The following is a 26,919-nucleotide window of genomic DNA, read 5'->3' as shown; positions in this document are numbered from 1 at the left end:
GTGGTAGCACACACCTTTAATCCCAGGACTCAGGAGGCAGAGGCAGGCGGATCTCTGAGTTTGAGGCCAGCCTGGTCTACAGAGTGAGTTCCAGAACAGCCAGGGCTACACACAGAGAAACCCTGTCTCAAAAGACATAAATAAATAAATAAATAAATAGGTGGATAGATAGATGTGGCATCAGATTTCATCCTATTATTTATTTTTTCCTTTACTCCATAATTGGACATTTCAGACTGTTTCATTTCTCCCCGTTATAACAATTCTCCCATCAATATCTAATTTTAAGCATACCTATTAAACTATTATCTCTTAGTATTTTTTTGTTGTGTTTTCTTTTGGGTTTTGGTTTTTTGAGACAGGTTTCTCTATGTAGCCCTTGCTATCAAGAACTTGCTTTGTAGACCAGGCTAGTCTTAAACTCACAGGGATCTACTTGCCCCTGCCTCCTGGGTGCTGGGATCAAAGGCATGCGCCACCACACCTGGTAATTTTTGATAATTACATATGTAACATAAACCCAGGATAAAAATTTGTGAACTTACAGAAAACTTAAAGGAACCCAACGCTTTATAACTGACCCACCCAATTTGCTGCTTGGTGAAGTCCCTTCCCAGTTTTGTTATGTATACATACAGCATGTTTTTAAACAAATCAAAGAAGCCTGAAAACTCACGATTTCCTTGCTTTGTCGGTCAAATGTGGCCTTCACGAAGAGCGAGCCCAGAGCAAAGCCAAGGGCATCGTCTGTATTGGAGATGCAGGTCTGCCATCTTGGTGTACAGGACTGGAAAGGAGCAAAGAGCAGTCCCTAAAGGCCTCTACCTCTCTGGGGCTAAGCCTTCTCAGCTGAACAGAGGCTTGGACTTGGGGTGTCAAGAGTCTCCTTCAGACTCCAGAGATATGGAAGGGAGTATCTCAAACTGTGCGGATCCCCACCCCCACCCCCACCTCCCGTGAGCAAAGCTTCGGTAGAAAAGAAATAGGCATGCTACCCACTCCATTTTCAGTTCAAGCTCTGTTATGGTCCTAATAGATCCCCTTGGACTTCAGAAGCTGTTGTTGTTATATTTACTTATTGGAGGGGGCATTCTTGCCTGCCCTGGTCCAAGTGTGGAGGTCGGAAGACAACTTAAAGGAGCCACCATGTTGGACTCAGGTTGAACTCAAGTCATCAGGCTTGGTGGCAAGCACCAAGCCATCTTGCTGGCCCAAGTTGAGAAGTTTCTTTGCTCATCTCTACAGTTCAGACTTACACACACTAAGTCCGCTATTCCTGGAACCTGGGTGTCATCCCAGGTTCCTCTATTACCTTGCTCCCAGTTCAACCCATCATCAGTTTCTACTAGCTCAATCTCTTCATCTCCTGTGTAGCCCATTAGCATTTTCCTGTCCTACAACGCTGTCATCACTGGTCAAAGTCAGACCTCTTAACATAACTGCCAGTTCCCTTCATGATGTCCCATGTCAACCTTACCAAACTCAGTCGGCTGCCCTGTTCTCAAGTTCCTACCAGAATCCATGCAAACACACAGGCCCCCTTCAGGACCCCCCCTCAGGCCCCCTCCAGGCCTCTGTGAATTTACAGGTTTTCTCATTCTTCGCCTGACATATTCTGAGGAAAAAAAAAAATCCTATTACCCCACTTGTTCCTCATGCTGAGTGTGCTGTCCCAACATCCTCTTTATAACATAAAGGAGGTTTTTCTTTCATTGTGAACAATTAACACCCTCAAGATATATGCATTTGTTTGCAGTTTTACTCCCCATACTTAATGAGGCCTCTTGAAATGAAGGATCATCTTCATCCTCATCATCAAAGGTGAATGCTATGCATGCCACACACCAACATTCACTCAAGGCAGCCTGGACAGTTACTCCTGTTTTACAGATCAGGAAATGGAGAGCCCGAGTACTCCAGGTGCCATAAGCACTAAGGAACTAAGATTGGAAACCATGACAGCTCAGATTCCAAAGTCTGTGTTCCGTACCACGTGCTCATGCGCCATGAAGAAAATGTTCCTGACACAGTGCAGGCAGGGAGCACCAGCTAGGTTTGGTCAGAAAGGTAGCAGAGCCAGAGAGCCTACCTTCTTGGTACCATAGAGGGTCTCCAGAAGCTTCTCCTGTGCCGACTCAAAGCGTTGGTCAAGGCTTGAGGTCGTCTTCTGCACCAGGTTCCAAATTAGGTAATTGTTCAGGATGCTATTTCCACCCCAGAGAATAAGGAAAGACATGTAGGGGAGCCTTTCCCTTCCCCAGCCAGTCCCCAGGAGCATGCAGGCTATGGAAGTCCTGACAGGTGTGGGGGGAAGTGGGTATGAAGGTTCTTACTCTGGGACGCAAGAGAAGTCAGCCTGGCGCAAGGGAATAGAAGTCACAAATGGATAGATACCCTGAAACTCTGACCAGAGGAAGGGTCCACCCACATTTTAATCTGAAGTTTGGAAGGGCCAAGGCCTTATCACTCAGCCTGTGTGCCAATTCACTGTGCTTGGTCCTTCCAAAGAGCTCCAGAGCCCTGAGCCCCTTCACTCCAGGACCCTCTCCCCAACTCCCATTCCCCAGTCACACCTTGGTTCTGTGCGGTTGATGAGCTCCGACACCTGTTGTAGGTACTCAGTCCCATACACCACCACAGGCTCAGAGTCACTCAGCTCGAGTGGTGACAACAAGAAAGAGAGGAACTCCAGCCAGTCCACGGAGGGTGCTAGAGTCTGAAAGCAGAAAGTCTTCAGGCTTCCCAGCCTTCCCACTGGGCTCAGCAGACTGCTTTCCCCCACCGATTTGCTATAGCCTGGGCATCTTTCCCATTGTCATAGTAACAGTTACCTGCTGCCTGGGGACCCCTTCCTGCAACAAACGCTTTTCCAGGCCCGAATGCCCTGCAGTCTGGGAGCCTTACCACTTATTATACAAGGAAAGCCACTATGTGTGATATTCAGCTTGGGCACAGAAATTCAAATATTTTCATGTCGGTTGATACTCCCCCAACAGGGCCCACATACATGGCCTCTCCCTAGAATCTCTTTTCTCTTTCTAAAACAGCAAAAGGGATGGCACAGGAGGGGCATTAGGAGATACCTCCATACACATGATTATTTTGTAGATATCTCATCTGTTTGTTTTTCCCTTTGCTTGCTTGCTTGCTTGAGATGGGGTCTCATACTATAGCTCAAATCACCCTGGAACTCACAGAAGTCCTCCTGCCTCAGTCTCCTAAGTACTCGGGTTACAGGTATGAACCACCATGCCTGCCCCAATATTTTAAATACAGTCTCTTCATGTAGTCCCAAGCAACAAGAAAAAACAAAACAAAACTAAATGATGGCCTTGAGAGAGGCAGCTTAAAATATTTACCGTTTTTTCTTTCCAGGATATTGAGACACCTCTGGAAAGCTCACAAAAGCAGGAAGCAAGGGAAGGACGGGTTGCCTCAGGGGTGGTGTTTATGGAGGGGTAGCCTCTCCCTGACGTCTCCAGGCCCCGCCTACCCCACCTGCAGCTCCAAGACGCTCATCCTGTGGTAGAGCTTCTCCTCGTCTCGACGCTGGTCCTGGGGCACCGTGAGGTTAGCCAGTTGTGTCTCCAGCTCCAGCACCTGCTGCATCTGCTCCCGGGTGGAGGCCGGCTGCCCCCCCAGCAGAACCCCCAACTCCTCCATGTAGTCCAGGTAGGCCGTAAGCACCTGCGAAGGCCCCCCCGTCATCCTCAAAGCCCGTAAGAAGACCTGCCCAAGGCTGAGGTCTGCTCTGGCCCTTGCCCCTTCCCACCATTTCTTTGGCTTTGCTGCACCTGGTGGAAGTCTTGGGGACTCTGGTTAATTTCTGATCCATTGCTGACCACTGTTTGCTCGACTTACTTAATTACCTGTCATCTATTTGTCATCCATTTCTCCCAGTGGACGCTGTTCCACTTATGGCAGCTGTTCGCCCCTGAACCCCACAGCCTGGATCAGTGCCAAGCACAGAACTGGTCCCCTGTAAATATTTATCCAGTGGATGAACTCCCATAGCACTTTGCATTCTCGTTTCCTAATGCCCTTCTAATTGTCCCAGTCCACGGGGGGGGGGGGGGGGGGGGGGGGGGAGGCATGTGCTTTGGCTTGAACAGCTGGATGGAGCCTGTAGGGAATCTGCCCCTTTGAGTCTGTTCTTCAAGTCTCTCATCCTAACAGGCTTCAAATGTGCTTTTTCTCTGTCCTCCCAGGGGACAGAGAAGCACAGAAAAGGAAAAAGGAACATTCATACTGAACATTAAGAATGCACCGATCGGACAGCTAAGGGATTTACAACCTATCTTGCCCCCTCAGCCTCATATCGACTCCTGATACACACCTTTAATCCCAGCACTCAGGAGGCAGAGGCAGGTGGCTGTCTGAGTTCCTGAGTTCTAGGCCAGCCTGATCTACACAGTGACTCCAGGACAACACAGAGGAAAAAAAAAAATCCATATTAGTCCCAATTTTCACAGAGAGAACAAGCTTGAGAAAATACAGTAAAGGCTCCTACCATAAACTACCCCTGATAGGATCAGAATGTGGTGAAGGCCTGAGCACTACCAGGGCCCAGCCCGAACTCAGTTGCCTCAGGCCAGGCTGCTTTTATCAGGACAGGGCCTGATTGCTTTGTTTGCCACTGGAATCATGATTCAAGGACAGTGTCTTCCCTAAGATAGGTGTTCATTAAGTATTTGTTCAGGAAAAGGAAAAATATGGAGATAGATCAAGTTAGCTCTGTTCAGCAACTACCTCTATGGCCCTCCTCCCCAAGTTTTTAAGACAAGGACTCACTACATAGCCCAGAGTAGTCTTGAACTCACAATCCTTGTACCTCAGCTTTCAAGTGCTAGAATTACAAATATATACCACCGTGCTGGGTTTCCTTCCCACTCCTGACTAAAAGCCCCACCCTGGAGTCACTTAATGTTAAAGGCCTTTGATCCCTTGATATTCATTCTTTGTGCTACAATTTTTCTCTTTTTCCTCAGTTTTATTGCTACTGGTTTTAGAAGCATATCAATCCATCAACTATCCCAGCTTCTAAAGGGGGAGACAGTTTACTTGGTCAAGGAACTCATACACACACTCTCTCTGTCTCACACACATACACCTTTCACTCTCTATCTCCTTATCTTCAGTTTAAGATTTACTTCTGAGACTTTGTTTGTTTTTGAGACAGGGTTTCTCTGTGAGGCCTTGGCTATCCTGGATTCACTTTGTAGACGAGGCTGGCCTCAAATGCAGAGATCTGCCTGCCTCTGACTCTCTGAATGCAGGGATTACAGGTATGTGTCACTGCACCGTGCTCTGAGAATTTCTTGAACCCTCTGCACTACTAATTGGGTTTTTTGTTTTTGTTTTGTTTTGTTTTGTTTTGAGACAGGGTTTCTCTGTGTAGCCTTGACTGTGCTGGACTCCATATGTAGACCATGCCTGCCTCTGCCTCCCTGAGTGCTGGGATCACAGGTGTGCATCACACACAGGGCTCTAACTGTCATCCCTTCTCAGCCTACATTTCATCTTCCCCTACATTATGGCAAGAGGCCTCCTGCCTAAGGAAACCAGTGATACAATGACAATCAAACCCAAGGCCTTTTCTAAAATCACATTGTTTTTCCCACACATAAACATACTGAGGTCATCAGATCTTTCTGCTGGCACCTATGCCTGCTCGGCCATCTCTCCAGGGGCTCATTTCCCTTCTTGTAGGATAAAGCCTAAGCTTGCCATCTATGGTAATGTAAAGTGCACGTACAGTCTTAGCACTCACGAGGCTGGGGCAATAAGTCCACTAAAGTCCAGGAGTTAGAACCAGCCTGGGATACACCGTAAGGACGGGGTCACCTTCCCCTACTTCATCCCCTCTCTCCTTTAGCCACCATCTGAGCAGCTTCCCCTGTGGACACCTCCCCCTCAGTTTCAGCCTACCCTCACCCTCCTTCAGCTCCTTCTCAGCTGAACTCAGATTGGGAAACTCATGTTTTCTGCTGTGATTGTCTCAATGACTGTGACCAGGACAGTGTTCCAAGGTGCATCATTTTCTCTCTGGCACGGAGAGAATGGCAGCAGTGTCCATACATGTCTAGGGGAGAGTCAGGCTGAGAAGTTCAGGAAATACTTACGAAGCAATAACACAGTAATCTCCAGTGGGTCACCTCGTCAGACCTCTCTTTCTTCCACTGCCCTTACCACTTCTTTTTCCTTTCTCCCACCTCTCCCACACCCTGCTTTCTATTTTAAAGGAGAAGCGCCTTTGAGCTTGTAGCTCCCCACACTGTCCTCTCCGGCACGCCACCAACCTCCCTAGCTGTCTTCTGACCTCTCAAACAGAAGGCGTCCACGTGCCTCAAACTCACAGGTCTAAAATGAGACTCCCATACACTATCAGTTCCACGCAGCATAGGTTCCCATGCCACCCCTCAAACCTCTGCTTCCTGTTTTATAGAATCTGCCTCAGAGACACCCATCAATTACAACAAGCAGGAGAGCTGAGCTTGAAATGCAGGTCTGCTTTCAGAGTTGCTCCCTGTGCTGTGATATCACATTGCCTCCTGGTCCCTAAGTTCTTCAGGCTAATTGTTCCACAGATACCACTAATCCCCACTCCATTCCATCATGACTCAGCCGTGTAGCCTCAGTCACCTTTACCTCTGTCCTCTTCTAACACCCAGTAACTAGCAAGCCACAATTCCAGTTTGATAGGTCTTGTAACCTCAGCTTCTTAGCACTCAGCCTCCATCGCTCCCTCACCAGGACCCTTGCTGAGTTAGAGTCCAGGAACTGAAGAGACCCTTGGCTCTGGGGTCCCTCCCCTACAATTTTTTCTTCTCATCTGACAAACTGGCCTCCTAAGGCACCGCTAAGAACATCCCTCCATTCCCGCTCTGGGACCTGGAGGTGCCTTTTTAGGGGCTGCAGAATAAAACTTTCTTCATAAGCAGTCTCTGACCGCCTTCTAGCCTCCCACACAACCAGCAGCACATCTTGCCGAACCATACTTATCACACTCCAAACACACCTAGCCTTTCTGGCTTCAACACGTCATCTCCATGCTGAATGCCCTCTGTTGGGCCCTGGACCCTTCCTCATTGTCCAAACACACTAAGCCTTTTTTTCCTCGCAACACTTGCTTAATCTGTCTTTACATAGGACAACCTCTGCTGACCTCTCTTGTAGCCTTTAAAAAAAATTATTTATTTATTTTTGTGTGTATATGTGTATTTGCAAGAGTGAGGAGGTCAAAGGGAACCTTGGGGAAGCCAGTTTTCTCCTTCCATCATGTGTGTCCTAGGGACTGAATCCAGGTCATGAGGCTTGACAGCATGACATTTACCTGCTGAGCCATGGTACTGGCCCATGTCTTTGCTTCTATAGAGCCCAATTTAAATGTGGTCTACAAGCAGAGCCCGAGATGCCTGCATCTCACTTGAGTTCTAGACACCTTTTGAACCTTGTTTTCAGACACCTCAGTCCACAAACCTACTGATATCAAAACTTCCTGTGACAGTGACTCTGAAACTTCCATCTCAGAATTTCTCCACCGCATCTGGCGTATAGTTGGGTACCCACGAAATGTCTTCCCAGGGCTAAGGATGTAATTCAATGGTACAGTATTTGTCTAGCATGTGTGAGGTACTGGGTTTAATCCTCAAACACCACAAAAGGAAAGAAAAAAAATTTCCTGGAAGAATAATAGAAAGAGAGGAAGGGAGGGAAGAAGGAAAGGAGGAAGAGAACCAAGGAAAGGAGAGGAGGAAAGGAGAGTCGGTTCGCTAGGCAGCACAATAGGCTCACCTTTCTCACCCTGACCCTAAGCAAAGAGGAAAGGATGTAGGGATTAGCCAGCTCAGCAAGGAATGGGATAGGAGTTCTAGGATGTGCCTTACTTTCTCATTGGCAGTTCTATTTAGGTAGTAGTCTCGAGAGGGCAGAAAAAGCCCAGACTGGTCCACCTGCAACAGCAAGGAGTAAAGGTTAGTCAGTCTCCCCCGACTCTGAACCAAAGACTCCTGTACGTGGGGAGGGGGCAGCCAGCCTGCATGTCACAGGAGAGGGACATCTTGGCTCGGCAAAGGTTCTATGAGTCCCTACCCTCTCCCAGACAGGCACCTGGATGACATTGCTGTTGGAACTCTTAGAATCCGCACTGACATAGACGGTGAAGAATGGGGTGGCTCGATAGGTCCCTGCCACTGCCTTTAGAACTTCCATGAAGTTGTCCTTATCCCAGGGGCCCGTGATGTTCCAACCACCGATCTGAGTAGAGACCCACACATGGAATCTGTAGCGCAGGGATTGCCGAAGCTTCCCTGAACCACATCCCGTCCCATCCTTCCTCTTTCTCTGGCCCCCAGCCCACCCAGTGCCCCTGCCTTGTCAATGAGGTCTCGAAGAGGCTTGGCCCCGAGCTTCTCAATGCGCTCCAACTGTAGGCAGGACAGGTAGAAACGCTGCGTCTTCCGCTCGGCTTCGCTGCTGGAATTGAAAGTGGCATTCTCTGCAATGGGTAGAGCACAGGGTGGCATCCAGGCAGCAGTTAGATTACCTGCTGCAGGGGAGCCGCTGGCCTTCATTCCTCTCCTGGCCCACTTACGTATGTGTGTATTTGGTGGCACTAAGGATTGAACTTAGGGCCTTTTACATGCTAGACAAGCACTCCCCCACCAAGCCACATTCCCAGTCCTCTTTCTGTAAGTTACCTTTTTGGTAAATTCAAAAATAGGGTCTTAAGTTGGCCGGGAGAGCCTTGACCTTCCAAACTTCCTGTCCTCAGTGTCCTGAGTAGTTAGAATTATTGGTGTACATTACCAAGCTATGTTCTCCTCTCTCCTCTCCCTCTTTTTGGAATTAGTCTCATTATATAGCCCAGGTTGTCCTGGAACTTTCTAAGTAGACTAGGCTACCCTCAAACTCATAGAGATTCACCTACTTCTGCCTCCCTGAGTGCTGGGATTTTGAAACAGGGTTTCACTATGTAACTGGCTGTCCTGAAACTCACTTCTAGACCAGGCTGGCCTAGAATTCACTGACATCTGCCTACCTCTGCCTCCCCTGCTGAGGTTAAAGGTGTGCACCTCTCAGGAAGATTGAAAGAGCAAGTTGTGGCCTTCCCTCCTCTGTTGTGGAGAACGCAAAGCGATCTCTGTTCTTTTCAGAGGTCTGCCCCATCTAAGCCATCCTGTTTTCTGCATGCCCTCTCTCAAGAGCTTCACAGAATGATCCCAGTCCTTCACTCATGGGTATTTTCTGAGGACTCACAAAGTGCTAGATATGAAAGCTAAGATTGGCGCAGTGCCCCTGACAGCTTTCACTCACCCAGTAGGTGCTTCAATATGGCCTGGTTCTGGTCCCAGAGGCTGTTGAAGGTGTTCCAGCGAGAACGTCCACTAGGTAGAGGGTTCCTTCGAATCCAGCCTCCACAGGAGAACTGGTAAAAGTCCTGACAGGGGCTCACTCCCCGGTCCAGAGACTCCAGGATTTTTCCAGCCACTCGAATGCAGGCCTCGGTGAGGCAGATGCTATGGGCTGGGTCTGCGGCAGGGGACATGGTGGAAGGTAGGAGAGAGTCAATGGAGGTGGCAGAAGCAAAGCTTTTGAGTGGGCGATGACAACATATGACAAGCATAACCCCGACAAGAAAACTATTTGGAGGCCTTCAATTTTTAGCCCCCCCACAACTATTAGAGCTGCTGACTAGCGTGGATCGACCTACCTCTGTGGTTCTGGACCCACAGAACCACCAAGCAGCCCAAAAGAAGGGCAGCCAGCACTAGCGAGAAGCCTGCCAAGACCAGTTCCAACTGTGTGTGTGAACCAAAGAATTGTCTTGTCCTCTTCTGGAATCCCACCTGGGGACACAGGACAGGAACAATTGAGCTGCATAGCAGGGACACAAGATCACAGCAGTCCTCTCAGCAAATAAAGGTATGAAGGTAATAGCCAGTTTCTAGAGTCATGGAGCAACAGCTAGCGGGGTTAACTTCCGGGCCCAAGAGCAAAGAGGCAGGTAGAGCCTGTTTTATGCAACGTCATGGCTTTGAATTGCCTCACCATAGTCATGGCGCAGAGGCCAGAGATGGAGTGGAAAGTGGTACAGGCGACCCACCAGAACAGCCCAGAGCACATGGTTATGGCAGGCAGGCATCATATCAAGGGTGAGGCCTGATGAGAAAGGGGGGGGGACTCCCTTGCCCACCTCCAGTGAGTCCCGGGTGGCCCTGCCTTCTACTGACGTCTCCGGTGCTTCTTCATCCCGAAGCTTGGCTCGTTTGTACTCCACCATCTGCAAGCAGTTCAGGAGCGCCAACTGAGGTCGGACAGCTAGGCCGTTTGTTTGCCCAAGGCCCTGCCCGGATGTCCCCCTCCTTCATGCAGAGAGGGCCCTTCCCAGGTGCCAGCTGGGGTCCCCTCTCACACCATCCCTCTATAACCCTTACAAGAATCCCCATCTCCGAGGCGAGTCGGAGTCCCTGCCAGACGCCCGCCGGCGGCTCACTCACACCCTCTCCTCCATACTTTGCGCCCTCTCCACCCGGGTCCTCTCCCCTGGAGCCCAGGGCCACCACTCACACTGCCTCCTCCACCCAGCTCCTGCAGCGCAACGTTCATGATGGAAAAGAGCAGGGCCGGGCCGCGCCTTAAGGCTTGACGAGGTTGACCCGCCCAGGAACTACGGCCCAGGCCACCCGCTGAGCCCCGCCGCGGCCCTCCATCACAGCGAGTGCTGCAGCCCCTGGCCTGGCCGCGGCGGCCCCGGCTTTCTCAAGTCTCCCTCACCCGGCGGCGCGCCCGGGGGTGCGAGCGAGGGGGAGGGGCGAAGCGCGCGCGGCTCCCCGCCAACATCGGCACCCAGACCGTTCGGCGCAACCGCTGCTCTCCGTCAAGCCTGAGAGCCCCTCAGGCAAGCCACCAATAATTTGCTTTCCTTTGGTTGAGGCCCAATCCCCGCTAATATTCTTTACCCGGATTCTCCAAATTTCAGGCCTTCACCAACACTTTAGAACACTATAGAGGAATCACACCCCCGCGAGGATCCTCTTTAGTCTGTCTGCAGGGTTTGTTTTTTTTTTTTTTTTTTTTAACAGCTGGCACATACAGATAGAAGCCACAGGCAGTTCACCCCCCTGTACAGGATGTCTACAACAGCACAGATTCCAAGCAAAGTGCACGCAGAGAAACTCAGAAGCATACTACTAAAGATTCACCATGTACATATATGCAAAAGCCCACCGCCATTGGGGACCCACGCAAGCACATACCAAATGTCAGGGCAGCACGTACTATACACACTGTCCACAGTAATGCCACTCTTACACATAGCTTTCAAGATGGCACTCTTGCTCTCCAAGATAATCGCTGTCACCAGATCATCTCAAAAAGGGAGGGTTACAGATGGTGACAAATTGGCAGGGAAAAAAACAGCCATGCACAGATATTTAAAGAAAAGACATGCTAACACTTCCAACTCAGGAAGGCAAACGATTTTATTTGGGAGAGAGAGAGAGAAAAAAAAAAAAAAACCAAGCAATATTTAACTGAACCGCAACAGTGTGGCATCCATGCATCTGCCATCTGCCTTCCATATTGTCACTCCTTAAACAGGCAGGGGAGTGTTACAGTCTGTGTCACCAAAGACTGCCTCGTGTTTTTACAGTGCTAGGGCTGGAACTGGGCCACTGAAGCACGGCCTCACCTTCCTCGCTGGCCCCACCAAGAGAATATAAGAATTTGAGCTGAGGAAGCCCTAAGCAGTGGCAATGGATAATTATCTATTGATTCACACCTCGGTTCTCACACATCTCCCTGCAAGCGGTTCCAGTGTGGAATGTTCTTGTGGCTGAGAAAAGCAGGATGAATGGATTTGGCAGAGAAGTGCCAGACTGCTTTCTCAGGCGCTTTTCCATCCCCAAATTGCGTGTTCTTGAACAAGACAGAACACAGTGCTACTATTAGGAGGCACAGTTCCGGATTCAGACTCGGTTTCCCCATCTGTAAAATGGAAGTAAGAGTAGTATGCAGCGGTGGCACATTCCTTTAATTCCAGCCCCCAGGAGGCAGGGGCAGCTGGATTGCTGAGTTCAAGACCAGCCTGGTCTCAAGAGTGAGTTCCAGGACAGCCAGGGCTACACAGAGAAACCCTGTCGGGAAAAACCAAAACCAAAAAACAAACAAAACAACAAAAAGTACTGTCCACCTCAAAGTGTTTCTAGAATTCAATGAGGCAGTGCATGTAAAGTGGCCGGCAAATAAAGAGCCCATTGTGATTCAGTCTGGTTTTTTAGGTGCTGGGTATTGGACCAAGGGCTCTGCATCTGCTAATACGTATTCTACCTCCAGACTGTTTGGGGGCTCCGTTGGTTACTCAGCAGTTATGAGCAGAGGACCTGAGTTCAACCCCCAGCAGCCACATAAAGGTTCACAACTGTTACCGGCCTCTGCAGGCACTGCACCCACAGTGGTGCACAGACATTCGGGCAAAAAACCCATACACATAAGATAAAAATAAATTTAAAAATAAAAATCAAATGTTTTTTGGGAGATGAGGTATTTAGAATAAATAAAGACTATTTTGGCTGAGTGTGGCGCTCACACCTTAAATGCCAGAGCTCTGGAAACAAGGGTGTGTATCTATGTAATCTCAAGCCAACCTATTCTATACATTGAATTACAGGCCTACAGAGTGTAAGAAAATTATGACTGGTTTTTTTTAAGTATTTGTTTGTTTATTTATTTGTGTTTGTGTGCTTGATGTGGCGAGGCGGCAGTGGCATACACGTGGCACGTGGAAGTCTGAGAACAATGTGTGTGAACTGCCCTTTTCCTTCCCCTGTGGGCTCCAGGGATCACACCAGCGAGTGTCTTAGCCACTGGGCTCTCTCACCTCACCAACTTAGTATTATTATTTTAAGGGAAAGTTTCACTAAGTTGCCCACACTAACACTAAAGTTTCAATTATTCTGCCTCAGTCTCCCCTGTAGCTGGAATTGTCAAGCCTGCCTGGTTTTATTTTTATTTAGTTAGTTATTATTTGAGGTTTTTCAAAACAGGATTTCTCTGTGTAGCCTTGGCTGTCCTAGACCTCACTTTTAAGACACCTGGCTGGCTTCGAACTCGGAGATCTGCCTGCCTCTGCCTCCCGAATGCTGAGATTAAAGGTTCATGCCACCACCACCCAGCTTTGTTTGTTTATTTTGAGACAAGGTCTCACTGTTTAGCTGGGGCTGGTCTCCAACTTGTAGTGCTCTCCCTGCCTCTGCCTCCCAAGTACTGGAGTTATGAATTCATACTACCATGCCTGATATTTTCATTATTATTATCACCACTCAAGCCCTATGATTAGAGTGAAACTGGTAAGGCTGAAAGAAGCATGATCTAGTTCTCCATGGTGGAGCAGGCCAGGTTAGTCAGGGGTTTCCTAAGAAACAAGTTTTCATATCTCTCTATGTTGGAGCCTGAAGCAGTCACCCACTTGGGACAAGTCTTTGATTTGCTCGTGCTCACTCTATTGGCAATATGTCATCTCTACTTCCCTTCCAAAATTAGATAGAAGAAAATTGAGCATGTAAGAAAAAGGTGAGCTGGCTTATGCCTGTCCTTGGAAAGTGGAGGTAGGTGTGGAGGTAGGTAGAGCATTAATTCAAGGTCATCCTCAGCTATATAGTGAGTTCAAGGCCAGCCTACAATATATTAGACCCTGTCTAAGAAAGAAAAGAAAAGGAAGGGGGGAGGAAGGAAGGGAAAAATCGAATGAGTCATCTGGTGGTCAAGTCTATAATCCCGAAAGATATAACACATTTAGGGCCTGCATAAGGACACTGAGCAATTTGGTGAGACCTTGTCACAAAATCCAAAGGAGAAAGATGGTGGGGGATAGGGTTCAGCAGCAGGGCACTTGCTAGAGTGCATGAGACCCTAGGTTCAATCCCCATTAACTGAAAGACAAGAAAGGGAAGTGAATGAGGGCCCAATCGAGGGTGCCCAGAATGTCACTCAGAAGGGGAAATAGAATAGACAGCAGAAGTGAATGAAGAGAAGGAACTGGGCAGGAGATGGAATGGGGAGGGAAACAAGGGTAAGGATCAGGTATGGGGAGGAGTAGGGGGAGAGGGCTGGGAACAAGATGGAAAACTTAGGGGGGACATCTTTTTGTCAAGCTAGAGGCCTGTGACAAGGTAGGCTCTTGGAAGGAGACAACTTCACTTCTAACTGTGCAAGGACAGTGTGGTCATGATATGAAATGGTCAATATTGACAGAGATCAGAAATACAGTTATCTTACAAACTGAGATATTTTTTGTACTATACTATATGAAAGGTGTGCATGTGTGCACATTTTGACTCAGAAGGTCTACCTCTAGAAAATTTTATCCAAAAGATGTCGGTATCAAATAGCTTTCGTTCCATAACAAACCACACCAAATTTAATGGGTTAAAGTAAGAACTAAAGCAGGCAGTGGAGGCACAAGCCTTTAATCTCAGCACTCGGGAGGCAGAGGCAGGTGGATCTCTGAGTTCGAGACCAGCCTGGTCTACAGAGTGAGTTCCAGGACAGCCAAGGCTACACAGGGAAACCCTGTCTTGAAAACCAAAATTAATTAATAAGTAAGAACTTTTTTTTTTCCATGTTCTATGGTTTGGTTGGATGGTTCTTTAGGACTGGGGCTGGTTGGTCTAGAATACTTAAATGGTCTCATTTGTTTTGTAGGCTTCGACTAGGAATACCAAACCCTTTGTAATTACTCTTACTATGGTATATCAAAATAACAACAACAAAATACTGAACTAATATTATTCATCATTAGAGCTCTCTTCAACAACAACCAAAAAATGGGTTCATGCCCCTGGTACACAGCCATCTTTCAGACCTTTGCTTCACCGCATTTGCTAGCGCCCCACAGAGCAAGCAAGTCCTGTGGTCAGAGTCAGATTCAGGATGGAAGAATTGACTCTACTTCTGTTTTGGAAGAGCTACAAAATAGTGTCATTTTTTTTTCTTACTATATTCGTTCATCACAGCACTATTTATAATACACCCCAAAATAGGGAGGAAATAACACTCAAGTATAGAGAGCTTGGTGAGTAACTCAAACATTCATACATGGGACACATGCAAATGACAGAAGAGAGCAGGAGAAACTGCGGTAAAGAATTAAGAGAGGAACAGGTGTTTTGTTTTGTTTTTTTTTAATTTATTTTTTTAATAGCTGTTGTTTTGTTTTTTGAGACAGGGTTTCTCTGTGTGTAGCTCTGGCTGTCCTGGAACTCACTTTGTAGACCCGACTGGCCTTGAATTCACAGAGATCTGCCTGCTTCTGCCTCCCAAGTGCTTGGATTACAGGCATGAGCCAGCTTAAAATCTAATTTTTTTTTTTAATAAAGCAAAATAAATAAACCAACATATGCAAGCACAGGTTGGAAAAAGACCAGAAGTGTGTAAAGAAATGTTTAGTATCAGGGCTGGAGAGATGGCTCAGTAGTCAAGAGCACTAGCTGCTCTTCTAGAGGACCTGGGTTCAATTCCCACCACATACTGGCAGCTCACAACTACCTGTAACTCCAGTTTCAGGGAACCTGAGACACTCACACCAATGCACATAAAGTAAAATAAAATAAAGTAAATCATTACAAAAGAAAGAAAGCAGTTAGCCCCACACAAAATGAAACTTAAGTGTGTGGATCAGGAACCAAGGGGTGGTGAGTGGCGACTGAGCCCAGGCAGAATCCCTGGAATTAGACTCCCAAGACCAGACTCAAAGGTACAGATCTAACTTTATTGTCCAGGGTAAGGCCTTGAAAGGCCAATCAGACCATCCCATGCTAGCCTCAAGCACCTGTACCAATCAATCAAGTTGGTGCAACTATAACGAAACGTGGGGGGGAGGGGTAAAGTCACCTTAGGAGACTTCTGTAAAGAAGGGGGAAGCAGTCGTACCCTAGCCTCAGATCCATTTTGAGACTTCATTAGTGTGCTAGGAATCCCCAGTGGATCAGCACTGTGCGCAGTGGATCGGGTCCTTTCTAGGAGTTGCGGGGGTCACTGACTCCTTTGGGCCTCCAAAAGGCTTACCTCAACACTTCCCACACCTGAGCATTTGAAGCACACATTAAAAACACGTTCAGTATGAATGTGCCCAGTGATGATGTTTTTCACATCACTTTTCACACTTATCTATTCACTGTATGCATGTTCACCCATGCCATAGCATACATGTAGAGATCAGCAGACAACTTGTGGAAATCTTTCCTGCCACCGCCAGGATCAGGCTGTCATGTCGACAGCACGTGCCTTTACTTACTGAGCCATAAAACAAGTCTGTTACTGTCAATATCTTTGTATAGTAAAGATACCATTTCTATTCACCTAGCTAATTTAATATTTACGACAATCTAATAAACTATATTCTACTAATATAATTTCCCTGTATTACAGGGGAGAAACCTAAGCTACCGGGAAAACTTCACAACCTGCCCCGAATCAAATAATAAACATGGGCAGGATTCGGATTTAAATCTAGACCTCATATTCATTAATCACAAAACTAGTCTATCAGAGTCAACTGATGTGTCTGAGGCTCTGTGTGATCCTTGGTAAATGGATTTTTATCGTCAGTAGGGATTTGTTATTTGTTTTTCTATGCTAGGGAACCAACCCAGAACCTTATGCAGATTGTACAAGCAGCTCTATCCTGAACTTGGCTTTTCTGAGACAGAATCTCAATGTAGCCCAGGCTGGCCTTAAACTCGGTATATAGCCCAGGCTACTTCAGATCCTTCTTCTTCAGCCTTCTGAGCGCTGGGATTACAGGAGTGTGCCACCATGCTCCAGGTAAGAGGCTTTCAATAAAGAAATAACAATTCAAAGTGCTATTTCAATACTCCAACTTTGTTTTAGTATTTTGAGACAGGGTTTCTCTGTTTAGGCCTGGCTGTACTGGAACTCACTTTCTAGACCAAGCTGGCTTCAAACTCAGAGATCCACCTGCCTCTGCCTTCCAAGTGCTGGGATTAAAGGCGTGCACCACCTCAACTGGCTCAATACTCCAAATGTTATCTCAGCAGGGATGTGAGACGTCAAATTTTTGAGTAGAGAATCCAAATATAAGGAATTTTCCTCACTTTGATAATATAATGGAACTTATGCATATTCAATATTACAATGTCTTTACAGTGATGCACTTGGGTCTTTTGCTCATCTATGATCCAGCATGCACAGGGAAACAAAATTATGCCCAGCCGCATAAGCCCAGAACACTGGAGGCTAAGGCGAAGGCCCTTACCTTACTATGTAACAAGTTTCAGGCTAGCTAGGGCTACACAGCAAGTCTCTGTCTGTTTTTGTTTGTTTGTTTGTTTAAGACAGGGTTTTGCTGTGTAGCCCTGGCTGTCCTGGAACTCGCTTTGTAGATCAGGTTGGCCTTGAACTCAGAGATCCTCCTCTGCCTCCCAAGTGCTGGAATTAAAGAAAGATGTGGGCCACTACCACCTGGCTAAGACTCTCTAAAAATAAATACACACACACACACATCTCAAACAATCCCAGGTTAAATCATTAACCTTATCTCTTTGACTTTAGAGACAAAAGATTTGCTTCAGTCCTCATATCATATCCTTGGCAAGAACCCCTGGGCTCCTTTCTTCATCAACTTAGATGAGTGGCTGCTCAGTTCCCAAAACAAGGCAGCTTAGCTCAGGGCCATTTCATCTACAAAACTGGCCTGAATGAATAGCCTCTATTTTATCTGTTTAGACTAGAACCCCAGTTCAAAGGTTTCTCTGTGTAGCTTTGGATGTCCTGGACTTGATTTATAAACCAGGCTGGCCTCTAACCCACAGAGATTCACCTGCTTCTGCCTCCCCAAGTGCTGGGATTACAGGCCAGTGCCACCACAACCAGCTGACACATTTTTGACTGGGAAGAGGAAGAATATACAGCCAAGGTTTTGTGTGGTTTTATTTCTCTAAAGCTATACAAGTAAATATATATATATTTTTTTCTGGCTTGTTGTTTTCTGACAGGGTCTCACTAAGTAGCCCTGGCTAGCCCAGAACTCACTAATTAGACTCAGCTGGCTTCAGATTCACAGAGACCAGCCTGGCTGGGCACTGGGTGGAAAGGCCAAGTCCACCAGGGCCAGCACAAATGATTTAAAAACATATAACATGATTGTTGGGCCTTCAAGTCAAGGTCACTCAGAACATGGCAGATTCTGGATTGAAAGTCATTGCTGTGCAAGTTCCAAGGGGAAGGACGCTCTAGCCACCGGAGTTATTCCTTTTTTCCTTCCAGATGTCAGGGTCACTCCCTCTTACGCTGGGGCCCAGTTGGCCGCCCCTCCTCCTACCACCTCCGCCCCCAGCCGCGAGGACAGAGTACCGGAGTGTTAGAAGGAACCTCTGGTCAGGCAGCAAGCCAGAGGTAACACCAAGGCAGTCTCTCGCACCTCCTCCGTATCCCACAGGCCCCGTTCAGTGTCCTGACAGCAGAGATCTTTGCATTTAACACCCGAGGCAGGGGTGTTGAGGGAAGGAAAATCAACACCCAGCAATCTCGCTAGCTGCGTGATTTGGCGGGAGTGGAGAGAAGGTGCCTTGCCTGGGGTTTGGACCGAAGCGACGGCGACATCATTTTCCTTACGAGCGTGTCACTGTGAGTGAATGTGAGACACACCCTCCCTCCCAAGGCCAGTGATTGCGCCAGAGCCCTCTCGCGCCAGAGAACCGGTGACGCCGCCGCTGACTGCTGGCAGGGAGGGGGCGGGGCCTGGGGGGCGCGGCAGGAGGTGAAGGGAAGTGTGCTGCGTCCGTGGGGGGGGGGAGATCTACCTCGGGCCCCAGTAACAGGGGCGGGGGACACCCTGTCCCTCGCGACGCTCCAGAGCGCGCGCCTCATGCTCAGGCACTCCGGGCTTCCCTGCGTCACCCGCAGCCAGCGCGCCCGCCGCGACGCTGCCATTCATTCCTCCCACTCCGCCGGCTAGAGCGAGCCTCCGGGGCTGAGGGAGCCGCGCGCGGCGACTGACGCTTTGAGTCTAGATTTTTGGCGCCAACAGCGGACCCAGGGTTCGGGGGGAGCCTGCTCCGGTGCGCGCCCGCGGTGGCGGTGTCGATTCTTCCCCCCCAAGAAAGGTCGCCACGTAGTCTGGGGAGGGAGGCAGCCCGAGTGGTACACATTACAGGGGCCAGGGACGGGGGGAGGCAGGTCCAGAAAGTCCAAAGCCGACCCACGGAGCCCACGGAGGTAGCCTGATGGATGCGCGGACAGTCGACTACAAACTGACCGACCGCTGGGGCCCTGCGGGGACGCGCCAAGCACGGTGGCACACGCCCCCCCCGCCCCCATCCGAGCTCTTCCCGCGCTCTGCTCGGCTGGTACCTTTCCCTCTCTGCGCGCACAGCCGGCCCTCTCCCCAGCCACCTGGCACGGCACGGCGGCCGCCGCCTCCCGAGGCCCTGCCGCGCCCCCAGCCTGGGGCGCTCAGCTCCCTCCCAGGTGCCCGGTCCAGCCGCGACGTCCGACCCTCCCCTTTCTCCCCGCGCGCCGGGCTGGCCGCTCCCGCCCAGCTGTCGCCTGCGCCGGCCGCTGCGGTTACCCCGGGCCCACGTGGCGGCCATCCGGGGCCACCTCGCGGGAACCTCCCACGGCTGCTCGCTCCACTCCAGGGATCACCGGGCTCGCCCGCTGGCCCGCTCGCTCGCTCGCTCGGACCGCGGGGCCCCGCCTCTTCCCGCCGGCCCGTGCCCGCCCCGCCTCCACCGCGCCCCGCCCGCCGTTCTCTGCCGCAGTCGGGCGCTCATCGTCATTCCGCTCTCGCCGCCGCCGCCGCCCCCGCCCCGCCCCCGCCCGGTCCCCGCCGCTGCCGCCGCCGCCTGCCCAGCGGCCCGGGAGGCGGAGGCGCGGGGGAGGAGGCCCCGCTCGGCTCCGCAGTCCCGGATGCTGCATGACTTCATCCTTCCGCCGGCTCCCCTGCTGAGCTAGGGCCGGTCCGGCAGCTAGCCTCTGCCCGTGCCCCGCCGCAGTCCCCAGACCTCCCGGTGCCCGCCATGTCCGAGATCCTACCCTACGGCGAGGACAAGATGGGCCGCTTCGGCGCAGACCCCGAGGGCTCCGACCTCTCTTTCAGCTGCCGCCTTCAGGACACCAACTCCTTCTTCGCCGGCAACCAGGCCAAGCGGCCCCCCAAGCTGGGCCAGATCGGCCGAGCCAAGAGAGGTACGCGGCCCGGGCCCGGAGTCGCCGCCTGACCCAGAAACCCTTTGCCCGGCGTCCCCGGGCCGCCGTTTCCCGTCAAGTGGCGGCTGCTCTTGCCGCAGACCGGCGCAGCCAGCCGCGCACCCGCCCGGGTCGGGGAGGGTCCCTGCTGTGGAGTTGTCCCATTCCTTCCCTCTCCCGGGAATACGGTGTCCCGGATTCGAAGCTCGCCACTTCTGGAAAAAGAGCCCTGGCTGCTGGGCGAGGGGGAGGGGCCGCTCAGGGTATTTGGGGCTGCTTGGCGCTGGCGACGCAGGATGGTGGGCCGATTCCTCGGGCTAAGAGGAGTAGGTGGATGTGGCTGGAGGGCGGGGAGGCCGGGGCTTCGGCTGTCTTGGTGATTTGCCCGGGGAAGGGGCTTCTGGTGGCCCTATCAGACAGAGCAGGGATTCTGGTGGAGAGGAGGGCTACGCCAGGCGGCAGTTTCGTCTGAGCCCAATTTGAGGAGGGGACTGTGTCCGAGGGAGAGGTTCCTGGTCAGTTCAGAGGGAGAAGGGCTCGGGTGACGGGAGGCTTCGCTGTAGGAGTCTCTGGAAGAAGGGTGTTCCCACCTGGGGAGGTTCGGTAGCAGATGGGGTCCGCAGGAGAGCTCGGGTGGAGGGGATGGGGTGTCGAGGGGTGTCGCGGGAGCACGGGCGGTAGAATAGATGTGCGCGGGGCGTGAGAACACGGGCCCCGCTCTCGCCGCCGCCCCCCGAGACCGCGCGGCTGATGCGCTTTCTCCCTGCGCAGTGGTGATCGAGGATGACCGGATAGACGACGTGCTGAAGGGGATGGGGGAGAAGCCTCCGTCCGGAGTGTAGACGCGCGGGCTCTGGCGGCGGGCTCCGGGCCCAGCCCCGCAGCGGCCAGGAGCACGGGCCGGCGATGCGGCGGCCGGCGCACCCCCGCCCGGGCCGAGGTGCCTGCGGGCGGGGGCCGCAGGGACACGCCGCCGCGGGGTCGGTGTTGCTGCCGCCGCTGCCCGGCGCTCCGGAGCTGTCCGCTTCAGCACCACGGCGGCGGTGTTAGCGGTGGTGCGGACCAGCCCGGAGCCCGCCGACGCACTCATGCACTTTAGAACCTCGGGCCGCAGCTCCACCCCGCACACCGGAACCGACACAGAGACCCACGGCCCCCAGCCCGCCCCCTCCCGCACGGCTCCCCTGCCCCGCCCCTCCTCCGATCTATCTGGTCTGCAGCCCGGGCAGCTGCGGCGTCGGACTGTGAGGCCAGGGAGGTTTGGCTGCATATTTGCATGAGCTTCCTACCCACCTCAGCCTAGCCCTCCGGGCCTTTCCTCTACTGTACCCCTGTCTGGCGTGACCCCGGCCTCTTTCTAAGGGACTTCCTCAGCACATTTGTATTTTTATATCCGATTCTTTGTTTACTGGCTCCGCTCATGGTTTGCGCCCTTCCCCCACAGCCTCCGCCATGCTCTTCTGCGCCTGGCAGATAGGACAGGTGTCGAGACTGGGATGGGACAAGCCCCCAACATGGTAACTAACCACATGGCCAGTCTGCCCAAATCTGACCCCAGGAGGCTCACTGGGAGACTCCTCCCTCCCAAGGGATCACCTTTTAAGGGCCCAGATCTGACTTCACCTTGGACCCCTTCATGCTACCCCTGGGAACCCAAATGGTGACTGCTCGGTACCTTTGGATGACACCTGTGGACCTGAACATATTCTTTACCCAGGGTTGTCCTTTGTAAAAATGTTTCTCCATCCTCAATGTAACAGGAGTGTGTGAATAAACACAGACCTCCGTGTGTGAGTGTGTGTGTGTGCTCGCACATGTGTGTCTGCTGCTTCAGTCTGTGGGGGGGATAGGTGTTGATAATCTTGGGTGCAAGTTCCTGGTGGGGAAAAGTTACCAAGTAAGCGCTAGCAGGGCGGCCTGATGTGGGAACACCGCAACTATGTGACCTCCTTAAGGCCATGCATAGCCTAAGCAGGACAGGTCACCAGTGTTGGGGCTGGAGCTGGGATCAGAAGCATAAAGCCATCTAAATTCTAAGTCTTTAGTTTCTTAAGGATAAATCAGGTTGGAGGAGCATATCCAATAGAGGAGCTGTGTTGAGCTTTACCCCAAAAAACAAAATCACGTGTCACTCAGTATGTTGGAGAAGGTGGGGGAATCCTGTAGAAATAAAAATCCTAGAAGCCAGGAACCTGGGGTCTGGGACCTAGCTGGACTCACACTGTATTGGTTCACATGGGCTTGATCCCACCAGTACTGTTTTATGCATGAGACCCAGCCACTAACCCCCAGTCCCAAACTGGGAGTTCCAACTCCCTAGGAGCCTAATGTCCAAAGGCAGGAAGGGCTTGGAGACCAAACTTCCCATCTCACAGCTGGATGGCACTGAGGAAGTCCTCATTATCTGAGTCTTGGAGGAAGCAGGGTGGGGCAGGAGGGCTAGGAGGTGAGAGGATCTGGGCCCCCAGGGCCAGCTGGGTCACACTGAGCTCTCCGCCCTTATGCATGATGTAAAAGTGGAAATGAAAACCACTGCCATAGGTTGTGTGCCTCAGAGACCAGGCATATCGGGCTTGAGCATAGTGTCTGACCCTAAAGTGGGGACCCGCAGAAGTCATGGAGATGAACCGGCCTCCAGGAACAAGCACCCGGCTCACCTGCAAGGCAGACAGAGAAGCCATCAGCGTGGAATCCTCTCCAGGTTCTCAAAGGTCAGTACAGCCCATAATGACCTCCTAACCAAACCTAGATACTACCCTGTATCCAGTAGCTCTGGCTTCCTTTGGCAGACTAAGCCACCCTCTGCCTTTGGTTGTTCTACATGAGGCTCAATTCTATACAGGGAAGAGCATGGCCATACAGGAGGTATTGCTTTCCTATCAGCTACTCATTTTCCCAATCTGTGTCACCTGTCTGGAACCTGGCTACTACTTCTCTATGTCAAGCCAGTATCCAACCATTGATTGGCCTTTGTGGGCGTTGGTTACTCCAGTACCCTCTGTTCTCCAGGAAACCATACTTTTGAAGGTCACCTGCTCTAAATCTCACTCTCTGATTTCTGGGTTCTTCCAGTCTCTTGAGAGTTCAACCCTTTCCCCCTGCATCTTGACCTGCTGTCTTGTTGCTTCCTCACCTCACTCAGCACCTGGTCCACAGTGTGGACACCTTCAGAAGATACATTCCAGGGATCCGGCTCCCCAGCAAGCAGGGCATCCAGCGTGCCCTTCTCGAGGACAACATCAAAGGAGCCACTAGGGAAGCCCAGTGCTCGCACATCCATGGTCTCCCAGCGTAGACTGGGTACGTGGGCATAGCGAGCCTGCATGGCTGCCACTACCACTGGAGAGTAATCCACACTGGTCACATTGGGGAAGCCTCCGAGGAACAGCTCGTAGCTCAAGGCACTGTTCCCGCAACCTGCCATGGGGTGGGACGGGTAACAAGAGCTAGGTTAGCTTCGGTTCTCACCTTCCTGTTATTTACCCATGATTCGTCCTGTTTTTCTTCCCATTCACCCCCAGCCCGGCATCAGGTTCTTAGAGTTAGCAGGGTATAGAAGAGCGCTGAGTTTTGGAATCACACAGACTTGGGCATAACCTGTTTCTGTCTCTCTCAGCTATGTGGACTAGAGGAAGTTGCTTCAGTACCAGGAACTTGGGTTTCTCATCTAAGAAGGTGACAAGAGCAGTCAGTAGCTAGCCTACACACAGATGCAGTGCACTAAATTAAAGGGCTAAAAACATCTGTGGAGTTGTTGAAGGAGCTTAGAATGCAAGAGTTCAAGGATTTGGATTTTACTTTCCCAGTTACAAAGGAAAGCATTTGATTCTTGGGGCCTCCGTTCCCTCACGCTCAGAATGTATACAGTATTGGCACTGTTAGGACCATCATACTATTACCCTCAAGGTAATCCTAGCCTTTTAGAAGATCTTAAGAGATACCAACCCCTTGCTGTGATTTCCAAGGCAGAATCAATCAACTAAGGGAAGGCTGGGTGGGCACACGCACTGTCCTGACTGTATGTATTGGACACTCCACTTTGGTCTCTGTTGATAAAGAGTACCTGCTCTGGGGAAGCAGATAAATGAACAGAGTGCTTTACTAGCATGCACGAAGCCCTGGGTCGGCTCCTCAACACCATATAAACTGAATGGAGTAGTGTCTGGTGATGCATGCCTGTAATCCCAGTGAGAGGAGTCATTCCTGGCTACATAGCAAACTCAAAGCCAGCCTAAGCTATAAGAGACCCTAGGTTGGTTTTTTGTTTGTTTTGTTTGAGACAGGGTTTCTCTGTGTAGCCCTGGCTGTCCTGGAATCCACTCTGTAGACAGGCTGGCCTTGAGAATTCAGAGATCTACCTGCCTCTGCCTTCTGGGTGCTGGGATTAAAGGTATACACCACAACTACCCAGCTTTGGTTTTGTTTTTAAGTGCCTGCTGTCAAGGAGTTTGTGCCCAAATGCAGACATATAACTACCATATACATAACTTAACGGACAAACTAGCATCTAGGTGGGCAACTGACCCTACCTCAGGTGGGTCTGCAAGAATTTCAGAGACACCGACTCAAAAGAACTGAAAAACAAGCGGTGTGCAGGGGTAAAGTGTCTACAGCGTAATCTCTAAGCTAGGCATAGCAGTGTCACCTTTAATCCCAGCATTTAGGAGGCACAGGCAGGCGGATTCTGAGATGGGGGTCAGCGGGAGCTAAATGAGACCCTGTCTCAAAAACACACCAGCAACAAAAAGAGTGCTCTCCAAGAGAGCAGGGCCAAGGAGGTGGAGATGGTAAGAGGAGATGTGCAGCCCAGTGGGCACACCTGCTCTGGAAGATGCAGTGGTCTCTTGCAGGTCTTCCTGTGGCCAGTCTTGGGCTAGGAATGGGACCAGACAGTAGCTCTTAGCAGGTCCCATACAGGGATCTCTCCATATTGGGATCCAGACTGCTTTGAATCCTTATTTATCTGTATCATAGAATCATGAGATTAGGAATTCAAGGTCAGCCTGTGTTATATAACACCATGACTCAAAATCAAAAACAAGCTGGGCTTGGTGGCAGGTACCTTTAATTCTAGGACCGAGGAGGCAAAAGCGGGCAGGTCTCTGAGTTCTGGGCCAGCCTTGGCGAGATAATGAAATCCTACCTCAAAACCCAAAAACAAACAAACAAACAAACAAACAAAACCTAAAAATTTTAGATAGGATAGCTATATAGTTGAGAATCAATTTCTGGTCTTTCTACTTCCGCCAGGTTTTGGTACCAAACGAATGAATAAAGAAATAAAAAGAGGAGGACATGACTGTTACTAGGTATGGTGGAGGTTTATTACAGATAAGTGGGAGAGCATAGTCAGAGGCCAGGACATCTGAGAGATTCCAGAGTGGACATGACCCTGAGCCATGAGAGAAGAGCAAGGAAGAGAAGGGATAGGAGAGAGAGGGGAACCAGGTAAAAAAGCCAGGTAACCAACATGGTTGGGTTACATAGGGAATGACAGCTGAAGGAAGGGCAGACCAGCCCCTGGGCTAAAGAATTTTGGGTACAGGATAGGACATATGAGCTAAGAGGCCCCTGTAACAGGTAGGGGCTGAGGGATTGCAGAAAGAACCCGGCTCCCAGTGTCCACTTTGATATGTCAAATAGGCACCTCAGCCGTTTGTCCCAGGTTTGAAAACTGACACTTCTACTTGTGGATCGCTGGGATTTCAGATGTGTACCACCATTTCCAGTTTCTATGGAGCTAGGAATCACACCCTGAGCTTCCTGCACGCTAGGCAAGCACCAATCGAGCTACATCTCTACCCCCCCAAATTATTACAGTTAATAGTCACTGTATACTCAGTATTATGCTAAGTAATGTATAACAGTTATCTCATTTTATTTTCATATTGATTCATGCACAAATAGTATTTTATTGTTCTCAGTTTTTAGTTGGAGAAGCAGGTAAGGGACTTTCCAAGGACACATAGAGGAGGAGCCAGAATTTAGGCCGACACCGGTCTCACTCCAAGCCAAAGCTTTTGAACACTATGCTCAACTGCCTTTCAGTTTTCAAGAAGCCCACTCAAGTCAGTGGTGACACTCCGGCTTGGGCTAATTTAGGCTATAATTCACCATAAAGTCATTACAGAGTTCTAATCTCCTCTCCCTATCTGATGCACAGCAAAGCAGCAGAACTAGAAACCCTGACATAAGAGAGCATCTTTATTTCACATGTCAAATGACGACAGCAGATACTGTCAATGTCCCGACCAGACCCCTGAGGCCCTTTTGTAAGTTTTAGTATGTCCCCCGGTTTTGGTATGTGTTTGCTTGTAATGGTTTTCATCTGTGATGCCTCAGGCTGAAATTATTCTTGAGGAGATTTTGCCTGAGATCACAATTTCATTTATCTTCTTGCCTTTCCCCGTTCTTGCCAGTTTCTCCTGGAAGCTACTACTAAATGAATGCCTCCGACACGAATCTCCTTCTCAAGATGCTTTCTGAGAAATTCAGCCTAAGACAGTGACTCACAGTAGACTCACACCCATCATCTCAGCACCCAGGAGGCGAAGGCTCACTGAGCTCTGTGAGCCTGAGGCCAGATTAGTCTACTATTGAGTTTCAGGTCAGCCAGGACGATATGGGACTGTCTCAAACCTAAGTTGTAGCGGAGAACATCAATTCTTCTTTCAAATGTACTGCCTATAGCTGTGTGTCTGTTACCATAGC

General features: G+C 50.3%; 2 protein-coding genes across 7 annotated transcripts in view; one reads left to right on the top strand and one right to left on the bottom strand.

Annotated features, from left to right (window-relative positions):
• Positions 1 to 26,919, bottom strand: part of Ece2 (endothelin converting enzyme 2) — a 35,386-nt gene that overhangs the window by 4,990 nt on the left and 3,477 nt on the right. The window contains exons 2-12 of one of the 6 annotated variants that reach the window (XM_021638553.2): positions 23,342 to 23,625; positions 10,196 to 10,282; positions 9,713 to 9,848; positions 9,316 to 9,531; positions 8,373 to 8,497; positions 8,110 to 8,256; positions 7,887 to 7,952; positions 3,499 to 3,687; positions 2,574 to 2,716; positions 2,090 to 2,204; positions 677 to 787 (exon numbers count right to left, since the gene is read on the bottom strand). In XM_021638553.2, the coding sequence (XP_021494228.1) occupies positions 677 to 787; positions 2,090 to 2,204; positions 2,574 to 2,716; positions 3,499 to 3,687; positions 7,887 to 7,952; positions 8,110 to 8,256; positions 8,373 to 8,497; positions 9,316 to 9,531; positions 9,713 to 9,848; positions 10,196 to 10,282; positions 23,342 to 23,625 (1,619 nt within the window). Of the gene's footprint in view, positions 1 to 676; positions 788 to 2,089; positions 2,205 to 2,573; positions 2,717 to 3,498; positions 3,688 to 7,886; positions 7,953 to 8,109; positions 8,257 to 8,372; positions 8,498 to 9,315; positions 9,532 to 9,712; positions 9,849 to 10,195; positions 10,283 to 10,569; positions 10,873 to 10,961; positions 11,023 to 11,258; positions 11,284 to 22,401; positions 22,866 to 23,341; positions 23,626 to 26,919 lie in introns of those variants that run through there. The other 5 variants (XM_060370084.1, XM_060370083.1, XM_060370082.1 and 2 more) reach the window with 5 other exon arrangements.
• On the top strand, positions 19,840 to 22,021 carry Camk2n2 (calcium/calmodulin dependent protein kinase II inhibitor 2). Its single transcript, XM_021638554.2, has 2 exons — positions 19,840 to 20,208; positions 20,980 to 22,021. The coding sequence occupies exons 1-2, from the start codon at positions 20,040 to 20,042 to the stop codon at positions 21,048 to 21,050; spliced, it is 240 nt and encodes a 79-aa protein (XP_021494229.1). The 5' UTR covers positions 19,840 to 20,039; the 3' UTR covers positions 21,051 to 22,021.

Source organism: Meriones unguiculatus, chromosome 17 (assembly GCF_030254825.1).
Source record: "Meriones unguiculatus strain TT.TT164.6M chromosome 17, Bangor_MerUng_6.1, whole genome shotgun sequence".
In the NCBI taxonomy this organism is placed as follows: Eukaryota; Metazoa; Chordata; class Mammalia; order Rodentia; family Muridae; genus Meriones; species Meriones unguiculatus.
Note: the sequence above shows the minus strand (reverse complement) of the source record. Positions and strands in the feature narration are given on the sequence as shown.

What these genes read in the sequence shown, in the direction of transcription:
- Camk2n2 (XM_021638554.2), top strand. Translation starts at nt 20,040, where the DNA reads ATGTCCGAGATCCTACCCTACGGCGAGGACAAGATGGGCCGCTTCGGC. An exon ending in GATCGGCCGAGCCAAGAGAG is followed by an intron (nt 20,209 to 20,979) that starts GTACGCGGCCCG and finishes CTCCCTGCGCAG; the next exon opens with TGGTGATCGAGGATGACCGG.